Here is a 26,133-nt window from a genome sequence, read left to right on the forward strand (position 1 = left end):
GGAGTCACTGAATATCATCTATTATTCTTTGTAAATGGATGTATGAGGCAATTGTTGACTAGGTATATGACAGAAAGTGGAAGAGAATGTGGAAGAAATGATAAATAGAAGATTGGCAGCTGATAAATTAACCAAACATGAATATTTAAAAAAATTTATGAGAGTGAGAGAGAGATCCCAATCAATGGTTTGATCTTCAAATGCATACAATGGCAGATTGAGTGAGGAACAGGGCCAAAAGCTGGGGATATAATCCATATTAACTGTAAAAGGGGCAATGGTACAGTTGCTTGAATCTTCACCACATCTTCCAAAAGTCTGCATTAGGAAAATCTGGAGTCAGGAGCAGAAAAGGGAATCAAACCCAGGCACTGAAATGTGGGAAGGAGGCATCTCAACTGGTAGGTTTAGCACCGGCTCACATAATTACATTTCACAAACAGTAGCAAAACACTAATTTACACATGACAAAGTGTTTCAAGAACAGGAACCTAGAGAGTTAGATGGGATGAGAAATGATTCCATCATATTTTACATGAATATTTCTTAATATTCACAGGGTAATTTTTATTTTTATTTTATGTTTTAATTCAATCGTTTAGAACGTTAATTTAGACAGGAATAGAAAGAGAGACAGACAGAGCTTTCCCATTTACTGTTTCACTCCCCATGAGCCTGAAACAACTAGGGCTCAGAGAAGGCTAAAACAGGAGCCAGGAACTCATTTGGCTTCTCTTGTGAGGGTGTCAGGGACTGAAACCACTGGGTTTTTACCTTTTCCCTCACAGGGCACAAATCAGTCAGAGTCTGGGGTCAGGAGCACATCATAGACTCAAACCCAGGTACATCAATATGGAATGTGAGTGTCCACGAGGCTTCTTAACTGCTGCGCTAAAAACTTCCTCATTCTTAATTTTAATAAAATAAAGTGTGACATTTATAATGTGTTTCCATTAGGTACATACCAGAGATGAAATGCATCATGAATTCTGGGTTGTTTTAAAGAAATAATTTTATTGGGGTTGAAACTATGAGCTTTCTTCCATTAGAGAAAATGGAGTTTGAAGAACGAAAACATGAGAAGACACAGAGCTCAGAGATTGGATTCTCGTTAGTAAGGACTGGGTGGGCAACAGGTGACACACATGCCTGAATCCACCTGTGTTGCTCAGAGGGATTCCAGTGCTTTTTTTCTTCAGACTGGAACAAAACACAGCTCATAGGAGGGTGGGACAGAGACAAACCCATTATCCACTGGGGTGGGATCAATATCCTTTGGATCAACCAGAGGCTTCAGGGTAAAATGCTGCAAGATGGTGGTCAGGAGTAAGAACAGCTCCATGCGGGCCAGGCCCTCTCCAGCACAAGCTCTTTTTCCTAAAAATGACACACACATTAATTATGCATAGAGTGGCATAAATAACTTTGGAGTTTCTGAAAGTTCAGAAACAGCAGATGAACCTGATGGTCCTTTCAAGTTACACCCGAACCAACTTTCCTTCATTTCTCTGCATAGATTAAACTATCTGTGTTCTAGAAAAAGGTATTTCTGTGCATCCACATTAGAACTCTGTGCTGAGGCTTGCCAATGATGTTTTCTACACAGACACATACAATCATAGGTGTGCACACACACTTCACATATCCAAATTGGCATGGTGCCAACACTGTGCTTTCCATTTACTTATAATTCCAGGATTCAACAAGACTTACTTTGCCTCAATGATGTTCCAAAGATAATCCCAGCACTTTCACATACTTGAATAAACTATTTTCAAAAGCATCCCATTGCCATGTATATCAGGTATAAAATTATTTAAAAAGGTGACACACAGATTTTTTTCCCCAAATACTCTATTTCATTTTTATCTGGCTATCTTTTACAGTTTAGAAAAACACATTTTTTTTTTAGTGTTGTCCTTCATTTTTTTGAATAGAGAATATAAACTGCCCTAATTTAATCCATGTCTGAAACCATAGCTCCTCCCCTTCAACTCCTTCCTTGTAGTTCTCAATACCAATCAGTTTCCAACTACTCACTTCTCTCCCAAAACTCTGGCTAATTTATGTTTCTCTTAGACTCGTTTTTTTCCTCTGACAGGAAAACTCTTCCCCTGTGCTCTGCCTGCTGAGAGTCTCCAGATTCATCTCATTCAGTTCCAAGAACATGGATTCCATTAGAACCTCTCTGATGCACCCACAATATACAATTCACTGTATTATCCATTTTCAACAGATTCATTTATGTCTATAATATGGTGAACTTTGTACACTATTAATGTAACTAATCTGGCTCCAACACATGGATACAAGTTCTAAAGTAAAGCTTCAGATCTTGTGATCATAGCAAGGTATCAGGAGAAAAGCAGGTCTGGCTGCAATTACTGGAAATCAGATAAGTCATGGAACAGCAATGGCTTGTTTGAGATCATACATGAGCATAGTACAATCCTGGGACCACAATATGAGGGGAGCTCAATAGCAATTTGTATTTGCCCAGTCAAGAGAAATGTCTTAATTCTGTCCTTGTTTAGTAACTTATTTAGGAAACGTTCTTCACCCTCCACGATGCCTACTACTTCTCCTTTAGATAGTACTGAAAATTCTCCATTCAGTCTCTCTCCAGAGTCTCCCCTATTTGTTGGTTTAGCTTTTCTGTTCACAGTAGACACACTTCTCTAGATAGTCTTAGCCGGATGTTACTTTCCTTCTGGACTAGGAATAAATTAGGAAACTCAAATCCTGATTTGGTCATAGTATTTACCCTAGCAATCCCATTCTGCCAAGGCACAGTTTGGGCAGTGTCTGTATTCCTTTACCCAAAGAAGCATCTCCTGGGGAGGCTTACACTTCCTCTTGGCTAATGGTTCATCCCAGTTCCTGGTCAACCCTCCTTTGCTTGTCCCTAGAAAGCTAGGATGGGAACGTCTTCCTGATGGAGTTGGTTCTCACTGCCTTTCCACATTTGCTTACTTCAGTTCTGCCCACATCTGTGGAAACAATGACTTCATTCAACTGACTAGATTTAACTGTGCCCTCTGTTTCTTCCCAGATCTCACAAATTTAGAGAAGAGGCTCAAAATTTATTCCCTGGAAGACAATTTTTCTGCACCACCAATATCTCTGTTACCTACTACAACATTAGTCATAGTCTGGAGCTGGGTTCTCTGAGACCCCATAGCAGTCTCCAGCAAATTCCTCACACCTGAGTCTCATAATCTGTGAATTTTCCATTGTCTTTCTTACACTGAGCAGTTGCTTCCCATTCGCATTCTTATAACTGATTGTGGACATGAGATTGCAAAATGGAGATGCTCAGTTAAGTTTATTGAGTGTGTTGGCTGCTCAGAGCTGAGGAGAAGAGCCTTATTGGAATGGGAATTCTACCATCTATCCCTCCAGAAGCAGAAATTGTGAGTGCTGCCTGCATTCCAAGAAGAAATAATTTGGACCTTGTGAGTGACGCCTCCACCCTCACTCAAAAGGCAATCCCTCAGTGCAGAGGAATCCACACCCACAGCCCATCCTCATCTCACTTGGCCATAGTGGTGCAGATGTAAAGGAAGCTTGCTTGCCTATAGAGAAAGGCAGGAAGTAATCACTCTTCTTGAAGTTGCCACTTGCATCCAAGAAGTGTCTAGGATCAAATTTCTCAGGGTTAGGAAATTCTTTCTCATCATAGAGGACAGAAGTCAGAGATGGTAATATGTGTGTGCCCTGTTAAAAAGATACAAATAACAAGGATTACAAATAAAGAACATGGAATAACATGATCAAAAATTCATGTAATCCCTTTGTTTTATATATGATATGAAATAAACACAGTAAGGAGAGATTCTTTGCCTCTTGACAGACAGAATATAATAGTGTCCAAACTAACAGGTCTTAAATCATATAGGATCCTGTGTAGGACACTGTTCATTGTCTTGGAATCCATTTGATCAATTTGTAATATGATACCAGCACATACTTAGAGAACAGCAACAAAGATCAGTTGATACCTTTGCTCTCTACAAATAAGTAAAAATAACAGTACTGATGTCTCTGATCGTCGGGTCATTATCTTTACAAGTATGTACAAGGCCTTCCTCATAATTCAGAATATTACTGGCCATATTCTTGAAATACCTGCACATCCCTAATATCCTGAAAAACTAATTAGCACAGATGCTCATTAAGGTTTTGAGTGCCTGTGTCACATTGAACTCAAGTGGAAAATGTTACTGAATCGTTGATGCCTTTAAAATATTGCACCTAGTGGACATAAACTCACAGCACAGTACACTGTAATGTGTGGGATGTTTGCCCTCATGATTGCGTGGATGAATGGTAGCACTAGCTTGTGCCACTCCTCAGCATCAAAAGACAGTAATCTCCTACATGTTACAGACTTTGGAAATGTTCAAATTCACTATACAGTTTGTATTAAGACAGATATAATTGAAAATATTGAAAAGTCAAACAATATGAAATCTAATTGGCAAAGAGCTTCATATCCTCTGTCTACTGTCTTTTCAATGGAATTGTCACATATTCTACTGGAAAAGTGACAACATTTTTATGACCTGTAAAACCAAAATTCAAACCAAGGAACCCAGCTGCACTGAGGTCATGTCCAAAGACTAAATGCAAAGTTAAAATTAACTCAAAATGTACAGTATTGCATTAAGCTTAATAGAATTAAAAATAATGGAACATAACAGTAGAATTAAGAGACAAAAATCTGACAGTCAATTAAATTCCAGCTCAAATAAAAATCAATGACATTTAAAAGAAGACAGGATAATCCAGACTCCCCATAAGATCAAACAATATTCAGCATACACCAAAAATATCCTGAATGTGAATAATGTGACACCCCTTATTCACAGCAAACCCAAATATTGTAATAGGCCCAAGGCACACTAGGTGTTAAGATTATTATTTTGGAAATTCAAAGAAGATCTGAATTTAACCAAGTATAATAGATGAAAATCATCAAAGGAAATAAGAAAAAGCAGAACAAAAATTAAAGCTATAAATCAGTAAATCTATAATTGATAAGAATAGATTAAAATTAAAATTTCCTGGGTGGGATTAGTTCAGCAGAGACTGTTAGAGAAAATTTTGGCCAATGTAGAGACATGCAAAGGGCAATGGATGAAAGCTCCTATTAGAGAAGAGCTGGCGGGCAGCCAGAGACATCAAATTTGTGGAGCACAAAAGTCATTTGGAAAAATGAAATGGTTCTGGCTGAGTTGTCAATTTTCCTAGTTTTATCTTTAGCACAGACTGGAGGAATGAAAATATCAGGTAACACAATCTTGGGTATAAACCATCATCAATCTCAATGGACTGTAGATCCAGTAAAAATACTCAGGTACACAATCCACTCAGAGTTGAAACGAAGGAATCAATTCCAAAAAGAAATTCATGAATGTGGCCATAAATTCTCCACATGAACTCCTCCCAATCTCTGGAGAGCCCTTCAATTAGACATGCTTGAGTGAACTCCAACATTCACCGAAAGGAAAAAACCCAAAATGAGATTTCGCATTGAAATTTTCAGAAAACACTGAGGAGGGAAACAGTCTATAAAGCCAGCAAAACACTAAGACCAAAATCTGAAAATGTTGTCATTTGCAAAAAAAATGGTTATGCACCAGGGCATTAATGTAATATGAAGGCATTTTCAGGAGATGAAAGTCTGCAGCCTTTTTTTTTTTTTTTCGATTTATTTGACAGATAGAGTTAGAAATGAGAGAGAGAGAAAGGTTTTCCTTCCGTTGGTTCACCCCCTAAATGGCCGCTACAGCCAGCGCTGCGCCGATCTGAAGCCAGGAGCCAGGTGTTTCCTCCTGGTCTCCCATGGGAGTGCAGGGGTCCAAGCACTTGGACCACCCTCCACTGCCTTTCCGGGCCACAGCAGAGAGCTGGACTGGAAGATGAGCAATCGGGACTAGAACCCGGTGTCCATATAACGCCTCCGCACCTCACGCAGAGGATTAACCAAGTGAGCCATGGCACCGGCCCCATCCAGCCTTTGTAGAATACAAAGAATGGTAAATGAAATTATGAAGGATGAAGAGTAGAGAGAATGAATTCTAGCATGTTAGGAGGAAAACTAAATAATTGCTTTTTTACTAATGTGGGACATGAGTGTATCCCATGGGAAGTCATTCCTAGGAATATTAAGTGGTAGGAAGGAAAATCAGGCATGGGAAAGCTTTCACTGATTTAATCACATGGATATCAACTATGTCCTTCAGGAAAACAATATAACTATAATACAAGATGTTTTCAATGGGTTGGTATCAAGATATTAATTAAAGATCTTTAAATACGTATAAATAATTTCGAGTTTATGGTATTTGAGAATAGGGATGAGATAACTTTAAGCTGATGACAGATGAGAATTGACCATGTTCAAATGCTGATGGAATGTTGCCAGGAATGAGGGAGAGCTTGAAGACTAAGAAGCAAGAAGAAATTACTCTTGGAGGAAGGCACTGGAGCAACCAAGTGCAAGGGAAAAAGGATTGCTTTAGGTCAAAGGAGAATTATTCTTTCACTAGACACATGAAAGAAAATGTAAAGGATGTGGTTGTTGCTAAGAGTGGAGATCCCATTGAAGGACATCACAGGAATTCCCTTGCAGTGGTTCTGATTTCTCTGTCGACAGGTAGACATATTACTGAGGAAGAGATGATGGAGAGATGGAAGATTGAGGGCAGTTTAGGGTTGAAAAGATCATGTTGGAGTATGGTGAAGCAAGATGTTATAGTTTGTACTGCATGGTTATCAGCTACAACCTGAAATACATTTTGTGGAATATTATAAACTTGCTGGGTTGCAAGGTTTTTTACTGTAGTGATTAGTAGTCCACATGTAAGCAGGAAAGCAGGAGACTACTGAACTGGACATTTCTCAATTAAGAGAAACTCAGTATGGAGGGAGGTGGGACTATATATATTTATAGGTTACTGATTAATGGGTAGAAGTAATAAACCATGTACAATAGCCTGGTAAATGGATAAGCAGTAAGTGCAGCCATGTATGTACTGAAAAATCTCTGGAATTCTAAGTACTGTTTATTTAGAACATTGTGTCAACTCATTGAAAGGAACATAACATGTGGTCACAGGGTGAGATGCCTGAGTTATGTTTGTGACATAATCATGGAAGGCTTTATATTTTATAATTACACTATATAGGATCGCCTAAGGTTCCAAGGGTGGAGAATAGATGACATGTGTCTCACCTTTGGAATGAGGTATCCTCGGAACTGGATGTCCCGAGTCACAGCATGGGGCACGTTATTGGGGACCAGGTCAACGTATCTCTGGATCTCATGTATCACAGCATCCGTGTAGGGCATGCGGCTCCTGTCCTGCATGCAGGGGCTCCGGTGTCTGCCAATCACACGCTCGATCTCTTCCTGGACTTTAGCTATCGTGGATGGAATCATATGTACAGTCAGTTTCTTTTAATAGTTTAAATACTTTAATCACTGTCAGAATTTGGCTTGGGATATATACATGAAGAAATTATGAATAACCACCTAAATAAGGGACAAAATGAAAGACTTATTTTCTGTATAGATTAGAAGTTCATGAGAGATTTTGATATGCACATGTACAGCAAAATTTATTATCAACTCAAATGCTGTGTCTGGATTAATTTACCTTAACAATCAGGAATCTGGTATCTTGCTGATTCTAAAAACCATTTAATAAAATCACTTTGTGTATACCATTTTTTATTTTAAACGAATTTATTAAAACATGATGAGAATTGCTATCTCGTCTATTAAAGATTTTAATTAGTGAAAGAAAGAATGAAGAAGAGAAATTTTATTTAAAAGTAATATATGAAGGGCAGCAATTGTGGCATTGTGGGTAATGCAGGTGTCAGTGGTGCAGGCACACTGAGGGGCCTGGTTCGGGTCCCAGCTAATGCACTTCTCACCCAGTTCCCTTCTACTGCACCTGAGAAAATAGTCAAAGATGGTCCAAATGCTTAGGTCCCTGCCATTAACTTGAGAGACCCAGATGAAATTCAAGCTCCTGGCTTTTTTTTTTTTTTTTTTTTTTTTTTTTTTTTAAAGCTTGAAGACCTTTGCGGAGATAAACAGTGGGTAGAATATCTCTCTTTCCCCCGGAGTGCTCCCTTTCTCTCTCGTCCCCACTCTTTCTCTTTAACTCTACTCTGAAATAAAATAAATAACTCTTTTAAAAAAGAATCAGAAATGTAATATACAATGTAAATGCTGCACTATTCATTATGTTACATTTTAGGTCCTTAAGACATTTCCACGTGGTAGGTATTATTTTGTGCTTCCTAACACACGTAGGAAGAAAGTGATCTTTCCTCTATTAAATGCCTAATCAGAGAAGGCAAATAGCTAAGAGGCTAATTCTCCAAGCTACTCCTGATTGAGTCAGAATCTGAGGCCACTGCTGTTATAACCCATGTCCAAAGAATCAATGCCATTTGGCAACTTTCGTTAAAGATTATCTGTTTGCTAGCTGAGAATGTGCCTTTGTATTGGAACATGTGATAATTCTAAAGTTTGGTAAATAGTAAAAAAAGGAAGTATTGGGAAATTCTGACCAATGTTTAATTTCATCTTCTCATTTGAGAAGTTATAGTTTTACCTACAAGAGTTACTATATAAAGTGGTCAGGAAGCAATGGTAAAATCAGAGTGCTCAGAAGAATAGACACAGTAGGGCTTAAGACAGTAAAGGAGGAGGCAAATATATGTGAGCACGGAGCATGAAAATGGAAGGGAAGGGGAAATATGACAATAGCAAATTTTACCATAGGCAGAAGATATAATATATTGCAAAAAATGTAATATCCTATTTCTGGCTTTCACCCACAGACCTCATAAAATGTAGTTTATAGGTACAATTTTTTCTTTGAGTCTTTATTATTATTAATATGATGAGAAAAGTCTTTATGTAGTTATTAAATACAATTCTAAGAATCCATTCTCCTTTAATCCTATTGCCTAATTTGATTTTATTCATCCAATCATAGTAAGATACAGTAGAGATGGAAAAATTTCTGTCCCATGTCATGACAGATAAATGGCAGAATGGTTATGAGTGTTGTCTTCATAATCATTTGTTTACCTAGAATCTCATTATCTAGAATCTCATCTGCCCTTCTCCATGATCCTACAAACCTGCAATCTCAGGATGCTTCATAAGGAGCAAGAGTCCAAATTGCATTGTGGAGCTTGTTGTCTGTGTTCCTGCATCAAACACATCCCATATGGTGATGAGCAAATGGTGCATGGTAAATTGAGACTGTTTGTTGTGTTTTTCCTGAGAAAGATGTGTTAAAAATACATGATGAATCTAAATAGTTAGAGATAACATAAAATAATTCAGTGTCACCTAAGAATTCTGAAAGTAAGGCAGTCATTAGAGAGTGGTATAGATGATACAGATGATTGTTAAGATCTTTCAAACAGCTAAAACATAATCAGAGTGACAGATCTCCGATTCCTTTCTGTGACTCATTTATCACATATTAGAGGAAATCATTCAGCTCTTCAATTCTTTCAAGTACTTGTTGTATTTAGTTGCTCACAGCTACTCAGTGTCCACGTGACTTCTCTTATCTGTTCCGTCATCTGTACTTTTCTCTTTTGGTCTCTAGAATCACTATTTACTACAACACTGTTCCTAACCTCATCCATCATTACCCATAGCGCTGTTTATAAACCAAGACCTGTGAAAGTTCTACACATTTCCTCAATGTGCTTATCATTCCCTGGACCAATTTCATCTTCCTTGATGACTAAACCACAGATTCTTCAACAAGTACACATGTTGAAGATCTCCTGTAGTGTTTGCAGAGGGAAGACTTACTAGATTCCTGTACATTCTACGTTCCCTCCTTTGTTACATGCACAAATACTGTTTAATTGCAATGACAATTATCATCAGTCAGTAAATTATGTATATATGTTCACACACACACACACACATCTAAGTATGTTTGTGTGGTTCAATTTGTCCCCAAATAATATAGTCACTATAAAACTTTGTTTTCCTTTTCTTAAAAAAAGATTTAATATTTATTTATTTATTTGAGAAGTAGAGTTACAGAGAGTGAGAGGGGGAAACAGAGAAAGATCTTCCCTCTGCTGGTTCACTTCCCATTGGCCACAACGGTTGGAGCCTTGCTGCACTGAAGCCAGGAACTTGGTGCTTCTTTCTGGTCTCCCATGCAGGTGCAGGGGTCCAAGGACTTGGGCCATCTTCTACTACTTTCCCAGGCTTCAGCAGAGAGCTGAATTGGAAGGGGAACAGACGGTACTAGAACCGGCTCCCATATGGGATGCAATTTCCACAGGTGGAGGATTAACCTAGTGTGCCATGGTGCCGTCCCCCATCTTAGTTTTTTTGAATGAGAATTTAAAAATACTTCAAGACTGGGGTCTGGCGCTGTGGCCTAGTGGGTAAAGCTACTGCCTGCAGTGCCTGCATCCCGTATCAGCACTGTTTCGAGTCCTGGCTGCTCTCTTCCGATTCTGCTCTCTACTGTGGCCAGGGAAAGCAATAGAAGATGGCACCTGCACCCTCGTGGGAGACCTGGGACAATCTCCTGGCTCCTGGCTTTGGATCGGGACAGCTCCGGCTGTTGCGGCCAAGTAGGGAATGAACCAGAAATAGAAGACCTCTCTCTCTCTGCGTAACCTGACTTTCAAATATTAAATAAATCTTTAAGAAAAAAACCTCAAGATATTCAGAACGCCTGGCACAAGCAATGATACACCTTAGCGAATGAGCATTTGTTTGAATACCTCAGTTTCAGCAGAAAGAAACAAAGCTAATCTATGTGTCATGTCATACACATCAATGAGGTAGCAAATTATAGTCACATTATACCTTTTCCATTTTAATCAGTAAATAGTCAATGAAGTCTCGAGGGTTATTGTGGTCCAGAGATTTTTGATGTTCTTGTATTTTCTCCAAAAAAAACTTCAATTGATCATTAAAGACTTTAAATAACTCATGATGACTTCCTGGGAGATGATGTAAAATTGGAAACGTATTGTAGAGCTGAAAGAGGAAAGAATCCTTCATTAACTCACTCAACACACACTGGAAGACTCCTATTAGGTGTCCCATACTCTTTCTTAAGTACTGAGATGATAAAGAAGAGTAGGATTTGCTTCCCTCACTGAATTAATGGGTGGAAGATCTCTCTCTGTCTCTGTTGAACTTTTTACATCTCTATCTCTGCCTTTTAACTAAATTAATAATAAAATATTAGCTTTTTAAAAAAATTATCAATGAAAATTGATAATATAGTTTTCTTCTCAAATTTAATTTTTCTATATATTTCTGTAATGTATTCTATACATTATTTTAACATTATAACCCACTTATAGGTTATGAGTAGTAATTTTAAAAATATTCCATCGAGTACTTTAAATGGGACAGATGAATGTGTAGAAGATTTGCTAGAAAACTATTTTTCAGTTAAAGTGAACCTTGAGCTTACTTGTATCCACGGAGTATTAAAAAGTCTGATGCTGTCATGAAAATGCTTCACCATCGTTTGAAATGTCTGATCATCGTAGTCAAAACGATTCTGGAAGATGATGGAGCAGATCACATTGCAGGGAACACAGAAGAGAAGTGAAGAAGGATCGCAGGGAGATGCTAAGGGAAACAGAGTAGAAGTGAGAATGTGGTTTTAATACAGCTCCTAAATGCACTGTAAAAAGTAACTGTGAAATGCTGATTACTTGAACATGTTATAAACATAAACTCTACCTTCATAGAACAAAATTAAAGTTTTCTAATGAAAACAGTCTAGTCCATTCCATTTTATTTGTTAATTTTCCCCAAATGTTAGGTTTTTAATATCATTTTTTAATAAACAACAAGGAAAACAGTGAGAAAAAATAATTTAAAAGTTCCTTTAATATTTTGAATATAGGTCTCAGCCTGGATTTTCGCTCATTATATACACATAGAAAACTGAACAATTCAATGAACAAATTTTTGCATTTGTGGAATCTGTGAGGAATAAAAGAAAAGAGTAGGAACAGAAAACTGATCCAAGGGGTAACATATGAAAACATCCCACTGCTGGGAAAAACACAGACTCCAAATACAAGAGGCCTACAGCATCCCAATATATATGACTAGCAATATACCTGAGAATCAAATTCTCAGAAGTCAAACACAATGAGATAACTCTAAAATCTTATTGGAAAAGAATCATGTCACCTTTTTGGAGCCCCCATTAGTTTAACACCAATTTTCTAACAGAAGTATTACATACTAGCAGGAAAGCAATACTATGTCCTAATGTAAAAAAAAAAAAATAGTGAAACCTGCCAAATGCCAATACTTTATCCTGTATTATCCTAACACTTTATCTATGGAAACAGAAACTAAAATGAAGCAGGAAGGGGCTGATGTTGTGGTATAATACGTTAAGCCTCTGCTTTGCCCTGGCATCCCATGTGGGAGATTTCTATGAATGTATTGTATACAGATGGAGCAAAAAAAAAAATCAGAAAGAAATAACCTGTATGGACAATAATATAACTAAGAAATACAGTAAATATTCAGTGTATAGATCATAGCATTCATAAGGTAATAATCATGTTAAAATATTCAAATCCTGGCCGGCGCCGTGGCTTAACAGGTTAATCCTTCACCTTGCGGCGCCGGCACACTGGGTTCTAGTCCCAGTTGGGGCGCCGGATTCTATCCCGGTTGCCCCTCTTCCAGGCCAGCTCTCTGCTATGGCCTGGGAAGGCAGTGGAGGATGGCCCAAGTGCTTGGGCCCTGCACCCCATGGGAGACCAGGAGAAGCACCTGGCTCCTGCCATCGGATCAGCACAATGCGCCGGCCATAGTGGCCATTGGAGGGTGAACCAATGGCAAAAAGGAAGACTTTTCTCTCTGTCTCTCTCTCACTATCCACTCTGCCTGTCAAAAAAAAAAAAAAAAAATCAAATCCTGATGTTCTGAAATCACGCATGTCTTCCGATCCTGACCTTAACATTTCTCTGTCTGCTCACTTGTCCATACATTTCTTTCTCCATCTACATCCCAGCCCTGCATATATGTACATTGTGTACATATCTAAGGCTTTTGTGACACAGGTGAACCCTCCATTCACACCCACACTCCAACCCTACACGTTAGAAAACTTTAGCATTCTTTCAATGTTATGTACAGGTTACTAGAGAGTTTGCTTATGTTTTTACTCTAATGTGGCATGTCTTCTAGCTTATTATGAAAATCCATGTTTTTTTCTTCTTCCTGTGCATAGAACCGACCAAATTTTCCTACAACTCCTACTGGTGTTATGACAATACTGAATTCTAGCTCTAAGATCTGAAAGTAATTTTGTGTGCAGCTTCCATATCTGGTCTAGACACCATTTGCTCTTTGTTCTTTTCTCCTTTGATAATTACACAAAAAGATGAAATTCTGTGACAGCACATGCCAAAAGGATGAAGATACCCAAGTCTCTACATCAGTCCCTGAAAATGTTTAACTGCCAACTCCTTTACACCTTACTACTCATATGTAAGTAAAAAAAGTAATTCTGTTGTACTTATTTATCATTTCTTTATTTTACACTCCTGTAATAAATTTCCTCTACCCAACTACCATTTTTAATGATATAAAGAAATATGCACCATTGGTTTTTTTCAATGCTTCTACTAGATATGAGGCTTCTTCTTGAATTCGATTCTCAATAGTTTTCTTCCCCATCCCCATGTCCCGTAAGACTGTGAGAGCGAAACGCCGAGTTTCCTTCCATAATTCTCCTTGGCTGAAAATAAGTCCTATCAGGACAAAAAACAAACAGATAACAGCAAATATGTTGCCTTATGATCCACATTCATGAATTCAATGTGAGAAAATGCATTTCTGAAACAATATAGACAATTCCGTATACACACACACACACACACACCCCTATTTCCAATGAAGTCCTAACTATGCTGAAGTCAATCTATGATTCTACTGTCAGGATTCTTGAATTGGAATACTACTGAAATCTTCTTCATTTGTTAGTTTCTCAAAATAACACTGTGAACCAAGTTTTTTCCCCTTTTTTCCTGGAAAGGGTGCAGAAGAGAATGGAGGGGAAAGCATGACGCCCAATACCACAAGATAATAAGTCACAATGATACAACTCAGAGGCTTAAATTATCAGGGAATAATTTTCTGATTTTTTGGGAAAATTTAAAAAGATGGGCATTCTCAAGTGGTGACACAACTCTTCTGCAAGAGAAGGAATCACTTGACAATCATTTCCCCAAATAAAGAAAAAAACTGGCTGGCGATAGCACTGTGGTGCCATGGGTAAGGGTGGCCTCTCATATGGGTGCCAGTTTGTGTCCTGATTACTCCACTTCTGATCCAGCTCCCTGCTCATGGCCTTGGAAAAGCAGTGGAGATAGCACACATGCTTGGGTCCTACCACCCATGTGAGAGATAAGTGAAGGTTCCTGGATATTGCTTGGCTCAGATTTGGTCATTGCAACCACGTGCAGAGTGAATTAGCACATGGAAAATGTCTCTCTCGCTGTCTCTCACTCCTCTCTCTCTGTCTCTCTGTATCTCTCTCTCTCTCCCCCCGCCCCCGTGATTTTCAAATAATTAAATATGTCTTTTAGAGGAAAAAAAGGAATACACCTGTATCCAGATAATTCTCCTCATTTAAAATTCCTCATCTACTTGTTCAATTTATTGCATGAAATATGGCCTTACTGCCAAAAAGTTTCAACTTCAGACTTCTAGACTCAGTAAAGAAAAGGAAACAATAAGTTTGTATTTCACTGTGCAGGAAACATTGTTAAGCATATTGTGGAGGCCAGGAACACATTCACCAATTTCTACTTCAGTAGACCTTAGTGATCCTCTAGAAGATGGGTAATTTAAGGATATCTTAAAACTAGCAGAAAACACAGTCTTATTTACTGAAGAAACTTTATCTAATATGAGTTCCAATCCATACTCACTCTATGCTTCTCTATAACACTCCTTACATAATATACCTGTGCTTTAAACTTTGGTTTCTATTGGAGCCAAATAATTTTGTAATGGCTAGAAAACAAGGCTGGAAATATACAAACTTTATGTTGGCTCCTCGCATACGACACAAGCTTCATAGAATATTGTGTTGACATCCATGAGTTAGACCAGGAAACTAGATATTTGGTGAATGGATAATTTAGTCATTTCTCTCTAATCTCTTTTATCTCAATCTCTTTAACTCATTAATATAAGCAACCATCACTTAAGTATGTGTCATTAATTCATGGAGCACTCATATTATAGTGACTTTTTTTACTGAATTTTGTGCCTCTGGGAACACTGAATTCACATTCATGGAATTAAAAAATAATGGAATTATAGAATCATTATTCATGCACTTATCCTAAAAAGCATAAGTGTATTTCATGAATTTCTTTGAAAGCTTATAATTTCCCAATTCCTACGTCCATTTGGAAACTTTTAAACTCAGAACCTCAAGCACATTCCACAGACTAAAATATACCTGATCCTTGTGCATATCTGTCAATCACTGGGAGGTTCACTCTGCCAGAAAACTCCTCTCCACGATCAAGCAGGGCCTCCTTCACTGCTTCATATCCATGCAACACCACAGTGGGCTTTGTACCAAAATACACTGTGAACACAGGGCCATACTCTTTTGCTAGCTGGAAAAGGAACAGGAGAGGCAAAAAATAATATTTATGAATTGAAATGTAGATAATTGACGGCAACAATTTTAATCTTATTGAAGACACATCTGAAAATGCATCCTGTGATATGAAAGATACCAGCTTTTCAGCTTCTAAAACCATTAATTTAATACAAAGTATACTTAAAGGGTAATTATTATTATATACTACCACACGGCTGTTATTTCTCTCATCTACATTTATCCTATACCTAGCTCCAACTATGTGACAGGGCTATATTATGCATTTGTTCTTAGTTTAAATTTGGCTAACTGTAACTTGAACCAAATTTCTCCTTCCCTCATACAAAGACAATAAATTTTGTGTCTCTACTCATATGTATGGTGAATCATATGTATGGTGTAGATAAGTAATCATCCTGCTTTATATATTTTCCACATATATTTTTAACTTTTTTAACACTAGAGACTTCTAAGCTTTATTAATAATGGAAAATATGATATTCTGGTTGCATACCCTGCATAGTTTCACTTGAAACTGGTGTCGTTTAACTAATCTCTAGTCTCTAGACTAGAATTGATATGTGCAAATGCTATGTTGTTGCATTAAAACATCATAGCTTGCCCTCTATTTCTTCCCACTATTCATGTATTGAATTGACAGTGTGGAGATCTGTCACCATGAAAATGCCATTGGGAACAATAGTCTAGGGATATGGGACACTGGAACTGAAAACTGAAAAAAAAAAAAAATTTCTCAGAAGGATCTCATGGATGAGTGGCAGCCCAGCAACACTCACCTGTAATCATTAGGTGAGATATAAATAAACATTTGTTCCTTTAGTGATTGCATTACTGAGCTTTTTCTGTCATTTCAGGTTGAGATATGCTAAATATGCAGAACAATTCAATATTCACTGGTCTCATAAAACTCAACTTCTTTTGCTGCTCTGTAATTCCCTCTCCATTAAAAAAAAACAAACAGGGTAATGTTTTCACTTCATAAGGCAAATGTTAGCATGACATTCCTTTAAATACATTATTAGAGACAATTATTGTTATGATAAATGACAACAGTATTCAAATCCAGGCAAGACCTACATCTGCTGGCTCTGCTAACCTCTAAAAGCTCAAAGTGCCCTATCTGTATATTTTTATTTACTCTCTGGGATACAACCACATTGGTCTATAGCCAAGGTCTACAACAAGAAATTCTCCCCTAGTTTGAAACCAGAAGAAAATGGCTTTTATCTGATTAATACACATTCACTCCTCAAGTCTCATGCACAGCTTCTGTTCCTCAGAGTAAACTTTGCTGACTATACCTGTGTCCCTGATCGCCCAAGTTACATGGCCTCCTTATATAATGGCTGTGTTAACACATTGAATCCTATGTCATCTTGCTCATTTTCTTTTTAAATACATGCTAACCCTGTAGACTGTGATTGCCATAATTCAAAGATCTCTTAATTTTCACTCATCATTGCATAGTCCTTGTATGTACCTTAACATAGCACTTAGTGAATAATAGACTTTTTAAATAGTTGGTGAATTTATGATTTACTCTTGTAACCTTTCACCAAAATGGTCATCACATGCATTTTAACAAAGAAAAATTCAAGCTCTGAAAGATTGAAAACTTGTCCCAGACAATTAACTAACATGGAGATGGGGTGCATAATGACACAGTCCCTCCAATCCAGAGATCAAGGCACAGGAAGCAGGAGCTTCCAGGACTGAGTCTGGTAATCCACTGCCATAGGAAATTCTTAGATTCATCCTGTGAGCTTTAGAAGGGAGCTGCCATGTGAATAACTTGGTTCATATAAGTAACTGATTCATTTATTGAACAAATTTAAAGGGGCCTGAAAATCCCTGACTCAGTTGTTTCTTTCATTAAATTCAAATCAATGTATGCTTTAGAAAATTTACTCATACAGTTTAATATTCATTATGTTTAGTCAAAGAATAATAACAATAAAATGGATGTAGGTCAAAATAGGAACAAAACATTCCTACCTTTGTCAATTTTAATTATTGTCTAATTAATCTCATTGTCTTCTAGCTGTATAAATTCTCAAATCACAGCTAGAGTCCAGTTAACACTATCCTTTAAAATCTTCTTTCATAATTCATATAAAAATGTTCCTTCACAGTAAAATATTGGGTCTCTCCACATTGTATTAGTTATAGAATGCCTTATTCACTCAGTGGGAGCAACCATGAGAAAACTACTCATACTCACCATGCTTATTGATTTGCTGATGTTCTTCCTGTCCAGCTGTAGGATATTTCCAACAAGTGGGAAAGGTGTGGGGCCAGGCGGGAGCTTCCTTCTGGCATAGTTTTGCTTCAACAGAGAAACAAGAAGCAAACAAGAAAGACAGATCACCAGGAAAATAAAGAGATCCATGGATGTAATGTGTGCAAATGCACCGGAAGCCTTGGGATTGCAGGAATTTATAAGTGCCCTGAAAGCTTATTACGAAACTTGTAGCACTTTTTGAACTTTGGACAAATATTGTTAACTTTAGTGCCGTTTGGCCAAAGGTTAAAAATTGAAGATAAAAAAGTCATTTCAAACCTTGATAATTCCTGAATTTTCACTGCAAATTCCTGCTGAAAAAATAGCTCAGTTTTCCAGAGGTCATGGCGTGAGTGGCCTTATATTAATGGTAACATTGAGATGATGAGATTTTTTTCAAAGGGCTAATAGGAGCTCATATTCTTGGAAAATAAGTTGAAAGAAGGTCACATATATCAGAATTTGTCACCATATGATCAGAAGTTTCCTGGGAAAAGACCAGAATAAGAGGCATTAGACAAAAAGTTGTCACTTAATCTGGCTCATGTCAGAGATGTCCCAACCTTCTGGGCAATGCTCTGTTCTATACAGGAATAATGAAAAGAATTCCGAAAGGGGGGCACAGGATCAACAAATAATATGGGGAATATAGTAGAACAGAAAAGAGACTGCTCAGGCACAACAGATATGCTTCTTGGCATCACATCCCCTGTCCTCCTGGTCACATCCCCATCACCAGCTGGGTTCCCACTGCCACAGCCTGCATTGCCCCTGTCACTTGAAGAAGGAGAAAAAGTCCTGTCTTCAACATTACAAACATTTGAAAGTGTCTACAAACACACAGATATAAACAAATTATCGGGACTTAAAAGATGTTTCGGAGGGGGGAGAGCGGCAAGATGGCGGAATAGGCAGGGAGCACACTATTAGTCTGGGCAAGAGACAGGTAAATAAAAGTGGAGATACTGCAGGGTCAAGGAAGAGTAGGGGATGAAACAGCAGAGGAAACTCTTCCGGAACTAGTGATTCACAGTGGACCTGCGTGGAGAGTGTGGGAGCCCAAGTCCGGGACACCAGCGGCAGACTCAACGCACCAGCGCTGGAACGCGAGGTGAGCCGAACCTCAATAGCCCAAGACACCAGCAGGCAAGTGGAAAGAGGAGACTAGAGGGAACGAGGCTTGAAACTCTGTGGGGAAAAATTCACCAGGCTAACTAGAAGAGAGAGAGGAAAAAAATAAAAAAAGTGACCGATATGGACACAAGTTTCTCTCTCTCTGCTCACCTCTCAAAGGCGAGCAAGACAGAGCAGGCGCCATTTTGGACATACGTCATAAGCAGGGCGACCTCAGGTCTGCACCGGCCCTGAGCCTAGCAGAAACACCTGACTCTGGGGGGAGGGGTGAAATAACAGGAGATTAGGATCTAACTTGGCAACCCAGTGGGAGACTGCAGGAGAATTGGAGCCCACACTGAGGGCAGCAGAGATTCCCTGTGTGGTCCTTGGGAAAGAGCTTCTGATCTCTGGCTCCTGTGGGTATATCATTTGCCTGCTAACTACCTCCAATTACGTTCAGCTGTGTGGAATTACGTCCCTTTTGAATCAAAAAAAGAAAGAGAGATTACCACACCTAACCTGGGAGTGTCATCTTTGACACACCCTCAACCCTGAGGAACCAAACCAAGCTCTCAGGCCACACTCATCTCAAGCCTCTAAGACTCCACCGAAAGCGGACAGTCCACTTAATATAGAGCCATAGTGTAACAAGAAAAAACACCACTGTGAAGAAACCAAATATCTCCAACATGCCAAACAACAAACGCAAAAACCAAGCTAACAAGAACAAGGAAGACACTGTGACGCCCCAAATGAAAAAGACACCCCAATTCAAGATTATGAACATGATGAGATTGAAGAAATGCAAGAAGCAGATCTCAAAAAATTGATAAGAACATTAAGAAGTTCTCAAAAACAAATTCTTGAACTACAGAAATCCTTAATGGACAAGATAGAAAATCTCTCTCGTGAAAATGAAATATTAAGGAGGAATCAAAATGAAATGAAACAATTAGTAGAACATGAAACTGTGATAGTGACGAGAAATCATAATGAAATGAAGAATTCAATAGATCAAATGACAAGCACATTAGAGAGCCTTAAAAACAGAATGGGCGAAGCAGAAGAGAGAATATCAGACTTAGAAGACAGAGAACAGGAAAGGAAACAGGCAAACCAAAGAAAAGAAGAAGAAATTAGAAATCTAAAAAATATTGTCGGGAATCTACAGGATACTATTAAAAAACCCAACATTCGGGTTCTAGGAGTTCCTGAAGGCCTGGAGAGGGAGAAAGGATTAGAAGGCATTTTCAGTGAGATACTAGCAGAAAATTTCCCAGGTTTGGAGAAGGACAGAGGCATCTTAGTACAGGAAGCTTATAGAACCCCTAATAAACATGACCAAAGAGATCCTCACCACGACATGTTGTAATCAAACTCACCACAGTGAAACATAAAGAAAAGATCCTAAAATGTGCAAGAGAGAAACGTCAGATTACTTTTAGAGGATCTCCAATTAGACTCACAGCAAACTTCTCATAAGAAACCCTACAAGCTAGAAGGGAATGGCGAGACATAGCCCAGGTACTAAGAGAGAAAAACTGCCAGCCCAGAATACTATATCCTGCAAAGCTCTCATTTGTGAATGAAGGTGAAATTAAGACTTTTCATAGCAAACAGAAACTGAAAGAATTTGTTGCCACTCATCCTGCCCTGCAAAAGATGCTGAAAGATGTGTTACACACAGAAACACAGAAACATGGTCACCAATATGAAAGAAGGTAAAGGAAGGAAACCTCACAGCAAAAGATTACAGGAAGCTCAATTTCTCTTTGACACAGAATTAAACTCTGATGCTCTGTTAGAGCAATGTGTTAAAGTAATCTATTATGTTCTCTTGATGTCTGTTAAATTCTAATTGTTCAAAAACAGCTGAATTTTTATTAAGAGCTGTGGGTTATTTAAATATGTGCTTATTTTCAAAGATTTGAATAATCACCTTGTAACAATGATCAAATTTGGTCTATGTTATGTCATGATTTTAAGGAATCTTATTTCAACCAGATATTTTGGATTTTGAGCCTTCTTGGCATTCTTGACAGGCATTCGAAAAATCAAAGTTTCAAACAATCTGGTCTCTAAAATTTCCAGTAAATCCTGGACTTTGGTTTTTCCAGTTTGGGCCCTACTTAAAAAAATCGAAGGACCTATGTCTCTCATCTTATAGAGACACCAACTAATCAGTCTATTTGGATTATAGTAGAAGGACTGTCAAGATGTGATGTGGTACCAGACTTTAAGTTTCTATAATGGAAAATGCTATTAATACAAATGTTTGAGAATTAAAAAGTCTAATGATCTTGTGTTACTAGACATGATAGTTATCTTAATGAGAAAGCCTCAGAGGCCTAAAGGGTTAAATACTTGTAAAATCCTACAGGTGCTTTCAAAAATACTGTGAAGTAAGCAAGTGCCTCTGGTTGGTTGATGAGTTTATAATTTTAAACATGGCAACTTAAAGTCTTTTGTCATCCATAGTTATATATGATGTGCTGCTCATAAAACTAAAGCGTTGTTGGTTCTGTGTTTAGCTGTCCTCCTATAGGTTCCTATGGACTTTTTCCAGCCACTTTTATTGTATTCAGTACTTTGGGATGGCTCTGTAAACAGATGAAGCCAATAATGTATTAACAGTACCAACTGAGAGAAAGTATGGTTAACTGAGGTTACTAAAAACAAAAAGCAATTCAAATCAATTGGCAATCTACAAAAAGAGTTAAAGATTTTAAAAGCTATTATTAAAATTGCTATATTGGTCTATTATGCTATGTTATATGTGTGTACATATTGTATGTCCACATGGGGAAATTTTATTAAGAGTTTTATTTTAAATGGCTTATAGATAAGATTGTCCATAAATTTAAGCTCTAAAATCAATCAAAGATACATTTTAATTTGTGTGACCTGAATCTCTGTATCATATGTTTTAAACGTGTTGGTAGAAAGAAACTAAAAACATTTTATATGGTTGTGCTTAAGTTTACTGGCTAAACAAACTACACCATGTTAGATATTTAAGAGGTGTTTTCAAATACATGATTCTTAAAATTTATAGAAGGCATTGGACCTCTGGCAAATGTTTTCTTAAGTTGTTATCTAATGGTTGAAACGGTTTGCTAAGTATTCATGTGATATTGCTATTGTCAGCAAGCGATCTAGGACTTGCTCCCTCATTTCTCTATTCTAAGCCCAACTTGTTCTTTCATTTCTCTATTCTCTTCAAGGTAGGAAACTAATTCTATTATAAAGGAATCTGTAGGATGCACAATTTAATCTTTAGACCTTATAAAAGAGATGGCTAACATTTTTCTGTAATAGCATAGCCAAAATAAGAATTTAAATAATAATCACATAGCTAGATTCACTTTGCCATCAGAGAAGTAAACAGTAAGTAGAAAAAGCCTCCCTTTCAGACCAAAGGGAAAGAAAGTTTTAAAGTGAGAATATAATTTTCCTCATGGGCATTGTCTACCTTAGAAAAACTACTACAGAACATGCCTGTGACTATAGACTTGTAGTTCAGGCCACCGAAGATTAGAGATGGGACACGGGCACTCCCTTGACTTGCATCCTCTGGTCTGCTTGAACACAAACCAGGAGGAAAAGAAAGCTAGGCATCAGAAGCAATGGGTGGCAGGCCTATGAATGGCTGATATGTACAGTGATCTGCCCTCAAGGAGACCCAACAGGCCAGTCCACTGCAGTGGCTTTCAAAGTGGTAAGCCTGGGCTTCAGCAGAAGTCAGCTTGTGAAGAGCCCTGGCAGCTCTGTCAAGAGTTAGAACACTGGAAATGGACCTGCCCTGGAGTCGAAGGATGCCCAGGTCAGAGCCACAGATCTGATTGGCTCTAAGCTGAAAAGCCCTTCACTCAGCCCAACTTCCAAAGTGACCACTGCAGCTGAGGGGACGGCCAAGTAGGGTCAGCAAAATTGCGGCAGAACTGTAAATTTCTCGTTAGAGATGCCACCTGCCTTTACCTGGCCAGCTCTCCTCCCAGGCCAGCCAAGTAATGAAAGTCAACAGAGTGCCTTCCCCTAGGAGGTTCACACCTCCCTTAGGATATACCCCATGTGAAGAGATAGATAGGTCTGGGCCTCTGAATTTACAAGGCCTAAAGCCCACCAGATTATTATCAAGCCCCTTCTATCAGGTTCTATTTGCCTCTCAATCAGAAAAATTACTTGTAGCTTAGACAGCACCTTTCTTAGCTCCTCTAATAATGACTCTGTCCTTTGTTCTAGACCCTGTCTAGCACACTTAGGCCTCATTCCTTCGTAATCATAACCTCTACTCTACCACCAATGGCTCTACTCCCAACCTGTGTGTACTGATGGTCCTCTTCCCCACTTAATGCTGTATAATTGTTCAAACCTGGTAAATGCCACTCTTAGGATCATTGGTTACTATCCTCACTCTGTCTTTTATGACCTTGTCTAAATATGATCAGAGTCGGCAAACTTGGAAGGCTTCCATAGCCTTGGCAACTCATGACGACAGCCTAGGATGGTTACTGGCGCCATAAACTAGAGTGTCAATTTGTTGGGTCAACAACAGGAGCCACTGTGCAGTTGCTCCTCATGTGGGATCTCTGTCCTTAATGTGCTGTACATTGTGATTTAATGCTATAACTAGTACTCAAACAGTATATTTCACTTTGTGTTTCTATGTGGGTGCAAACTGTTGCAATCTTTATACTAAATTGATCTTCTGTATAGAAAGAGAATTGAAAATGAATCTTGATGCAAATGGAAGGGGAGAGGGAGCGGGAGAGGGGAGGGTTGCGGGTGGGAGGGAAGCTATGGGAGGGGGAAGCCATTGTAATCCATAAGCTGTACACTGGAAATTTATATTCATTAAATAAAAGTTAAAAAAAAAGATGTTTCAGGAAATACAAAACCAAAGTAATCATGTAGCTTATGTCCCAAAAATATAATTGTAATGATATTTTAAACATATATGAGTAATGAAATGAATTTAACTACATTTAAGTTTATTTTTCAGGAGGATCGAGAGTTTTCCCCTAAACCAGAAAACATGAGTTTTTCATTTATCCTCAACGTGTCTATACTTGCGTAACCAATACAGAGCATGATATATGTGTGTATATAATATATAGGTGTGTCCCCTTCTGCTTTTCCTGCTCATTAATTCTACTCCTCCCTTAATGTATCCAGCATCATGGAATAGGTCGTTTTTTTTTTTATTAAACTTTTATTTAATGAATATAAATTTCCAAAGTACAGCTTATGGGTTACAATGGCTTCCCCCTCCCAAAACTTCCCTCACACCCACAACCCTCCCCTTTCCCGCTCCCTCTCCCCTTCCAATCACATCAGGATTCATTTTCAATTCTCTTTATATACAGAAGATCAGTTTAGTATATATTAGGTAACGATTTCAACAGTTTGCCCCCACATAGCAACACAAAGTGAAAAAATAATACTGTTGGAATACTAGTTATAGCATTAAATAAGAGTGTACAGCACATTAAAGACAGAGATCCTACATAATATTTTTTAAAAATTAATTAATTTTCTATGCCATTTCCAATTTAACACCAGGTTTTTTTTTTTCATTTCCAATTATCTTTATATACAGATCGATTCAGTATATAATTAGTAAAGATCTCATCAGTTTGTACCCACACAGAAACACAAAGTGTAAAAATACTGTTTCAGTACTAGTTATAGCATCACTGCACATTAGACAACACATTAAGGACAGATCCCACGTGGGATGTAAGTACACAGTGACTCCTGTTGCTGACTTAACAATTTGACACTCCTGTTCATGGCGTCAATAATCTCCCTAGGCTCTAGTCATGAGTTGCCAGGGCTATGGAAGCCTTTAGGGTTCGCTGACTTTGATCTTATTCCAATAGGGTCACAGTCAAAGTGGAAGTTCTCTCCTCCCTTCAGAGAAAGGTACCTCCTTCTTTGATGGCCCCGTTCTTTCCACTGGGATCTCACTAACAGAGATCTTTCATTTAGGTCTTCTTCTTTTTTTCTTTTCCATGGTATCTTGGCTTTCCATGCCTACAATACTCTCATGGGCTCTTCAGCCAGGTCCGAATGCCTTAAGGGCTGATTCTGAGGCCAGAGTGTTGTTTAGGACATCTGACATTCTATGAGTCTGCTGTGTATCCCACTTCCCATGCTGGATCTTTCTCTCCCTTTTTGATTCTATCAGTTAGTATTAGCAGACACTTGTCTTGTTTGTGTGATCCCTTTGTTTCTTAGACCTATCCAAGCCATCGAATGTGAACTGAAATTGATCACTTGGACTAGTGAGATGGCATTGGTACATGCCACCTTGATGTGATTGTATTGGAATCCCCTGGCACATTTCTAACTCCATCATTTGGGGCAAGACTGATTGTGCATGTCCCAAATTGTGCATCTCCTCCCTCTCTTTTTCCACTCTGAAATTTAGCAGGGATCACTTTTCAGTTAAAATTTAAACACCTAAGAATAATTGTGTGTTAATTACAGAGCTCAACCGCTAGTACTAGAGCAACAACAACAACAACAAATACTAAAAAGGATAAAGTATTACATTGTACATCTAGAGTCAGGACAAGAGCTGATCAGGTCGTTGTTTCTTATAGTGTCCATTTCACTTCAATAGGTTTCCCCTTTGGTGTTCAGTTGTCGCCGATCAGGGAAAACAAATGATATTTGTCTCTTTGGGACTGGCTTAATTCACTCAGCATGATGCTTTCCAGATCCTTCTATCTTGTTGCAAATGACTGGGTTTCATTGTTCCTTACTGCTGTATAGTATTCTATGGAGTACATGTCCCATAATTTCTTTATCCAGTCTACTGTTGATGGGCATTTGGGTTGGTTCCAGGTCTTAGCTATTGTGAATTGAGCTGCAATAAACATTAATGTGCAGATGGCTATTTTATTTGCCAAATTAATTTCCTTTGGGTAAATTCCAAGGAGTGGGATGGCTGGGTTGTATGGTAGGGTTATGTTCAGGTTTCTGAGGAATCTCCAGACTGACTTCCATAGTGGCTTAACC

The 26,133-nt window shown here is 38.3% G+C and overlaps 1 protein-coding gene across 1 annotated transcript; it reads right to left on the reverse strand.

Moving 5' to 3' along the window:
• Window positions 1–994: 994 nt before the first annotated feature.
• Window positions 995–18,114, reverse strand: LOC133775876 (cytochrome P450 2C30-like). Its single transcript, XM_062214370.1, has 9 exons — window positions 17,932–18,114; window positions 15,540–15,702; window positions 13,669–13,818; window positions 11,505–11,665; window positions 10,886–11,059; window positions 9,172–9,313; window positions 7,241–7,428; window positions 3,576–3,717; window positions 995–1,377 (listed from the first exon to the last, which is right to left on the reverse strand). Exons 1-9 carry the CDS (start codon window positions 18,097–18,099, stop codon window positions 1,196–1,198), a joined length of 1,470 nt encoding a protein of 489 aa, XP_062070354.1. The 5' UTR covers window positions 18,100–18,114; the 3' UTR covers window positions 995–1,195.
• Between the last annotated feature and the right edge of the window lie 8,019 nt (window positions 18,115–26,133).

The sequence above is a fragment of the Lepus europaeus genome, chromosome 17 (assembly GCF_033115175.1).
Source record: "Lepus europaeus isolate LE1 chromosome 17, mLepTim1.pri, whole genome shotgun sequence".
NCBI classification, from domain to species: Eukaryota; Metazoa; Chordata; class Mammalia; order Lagomorpha; family Leporidae; genus Lepus; species Lepus europaeus.

Coding starts and splice junctions, on each gene's coding strand:
- LOC133775876 (XM_062214370.1), bottom strand. CDS start 18,099: ATGGATCTCTTTATTTTCCTGGTGATCTGTCTTTCTTGTTTGCTTCTT. Junction 13,819..15,539: donor CAGATATGCACAAGGATCAG/GTATATTTTAGT, acceptor TTGTCCTGATAG/GACTTATTTTCAGCCAAGGA. Junction 7,429..9,171: donor GAAGCATCCTGAGATTGCAG/GTTTGTAGGATC, acceptor CATCCACGATAG/CTAAAGTCCAGGAAGAGATC.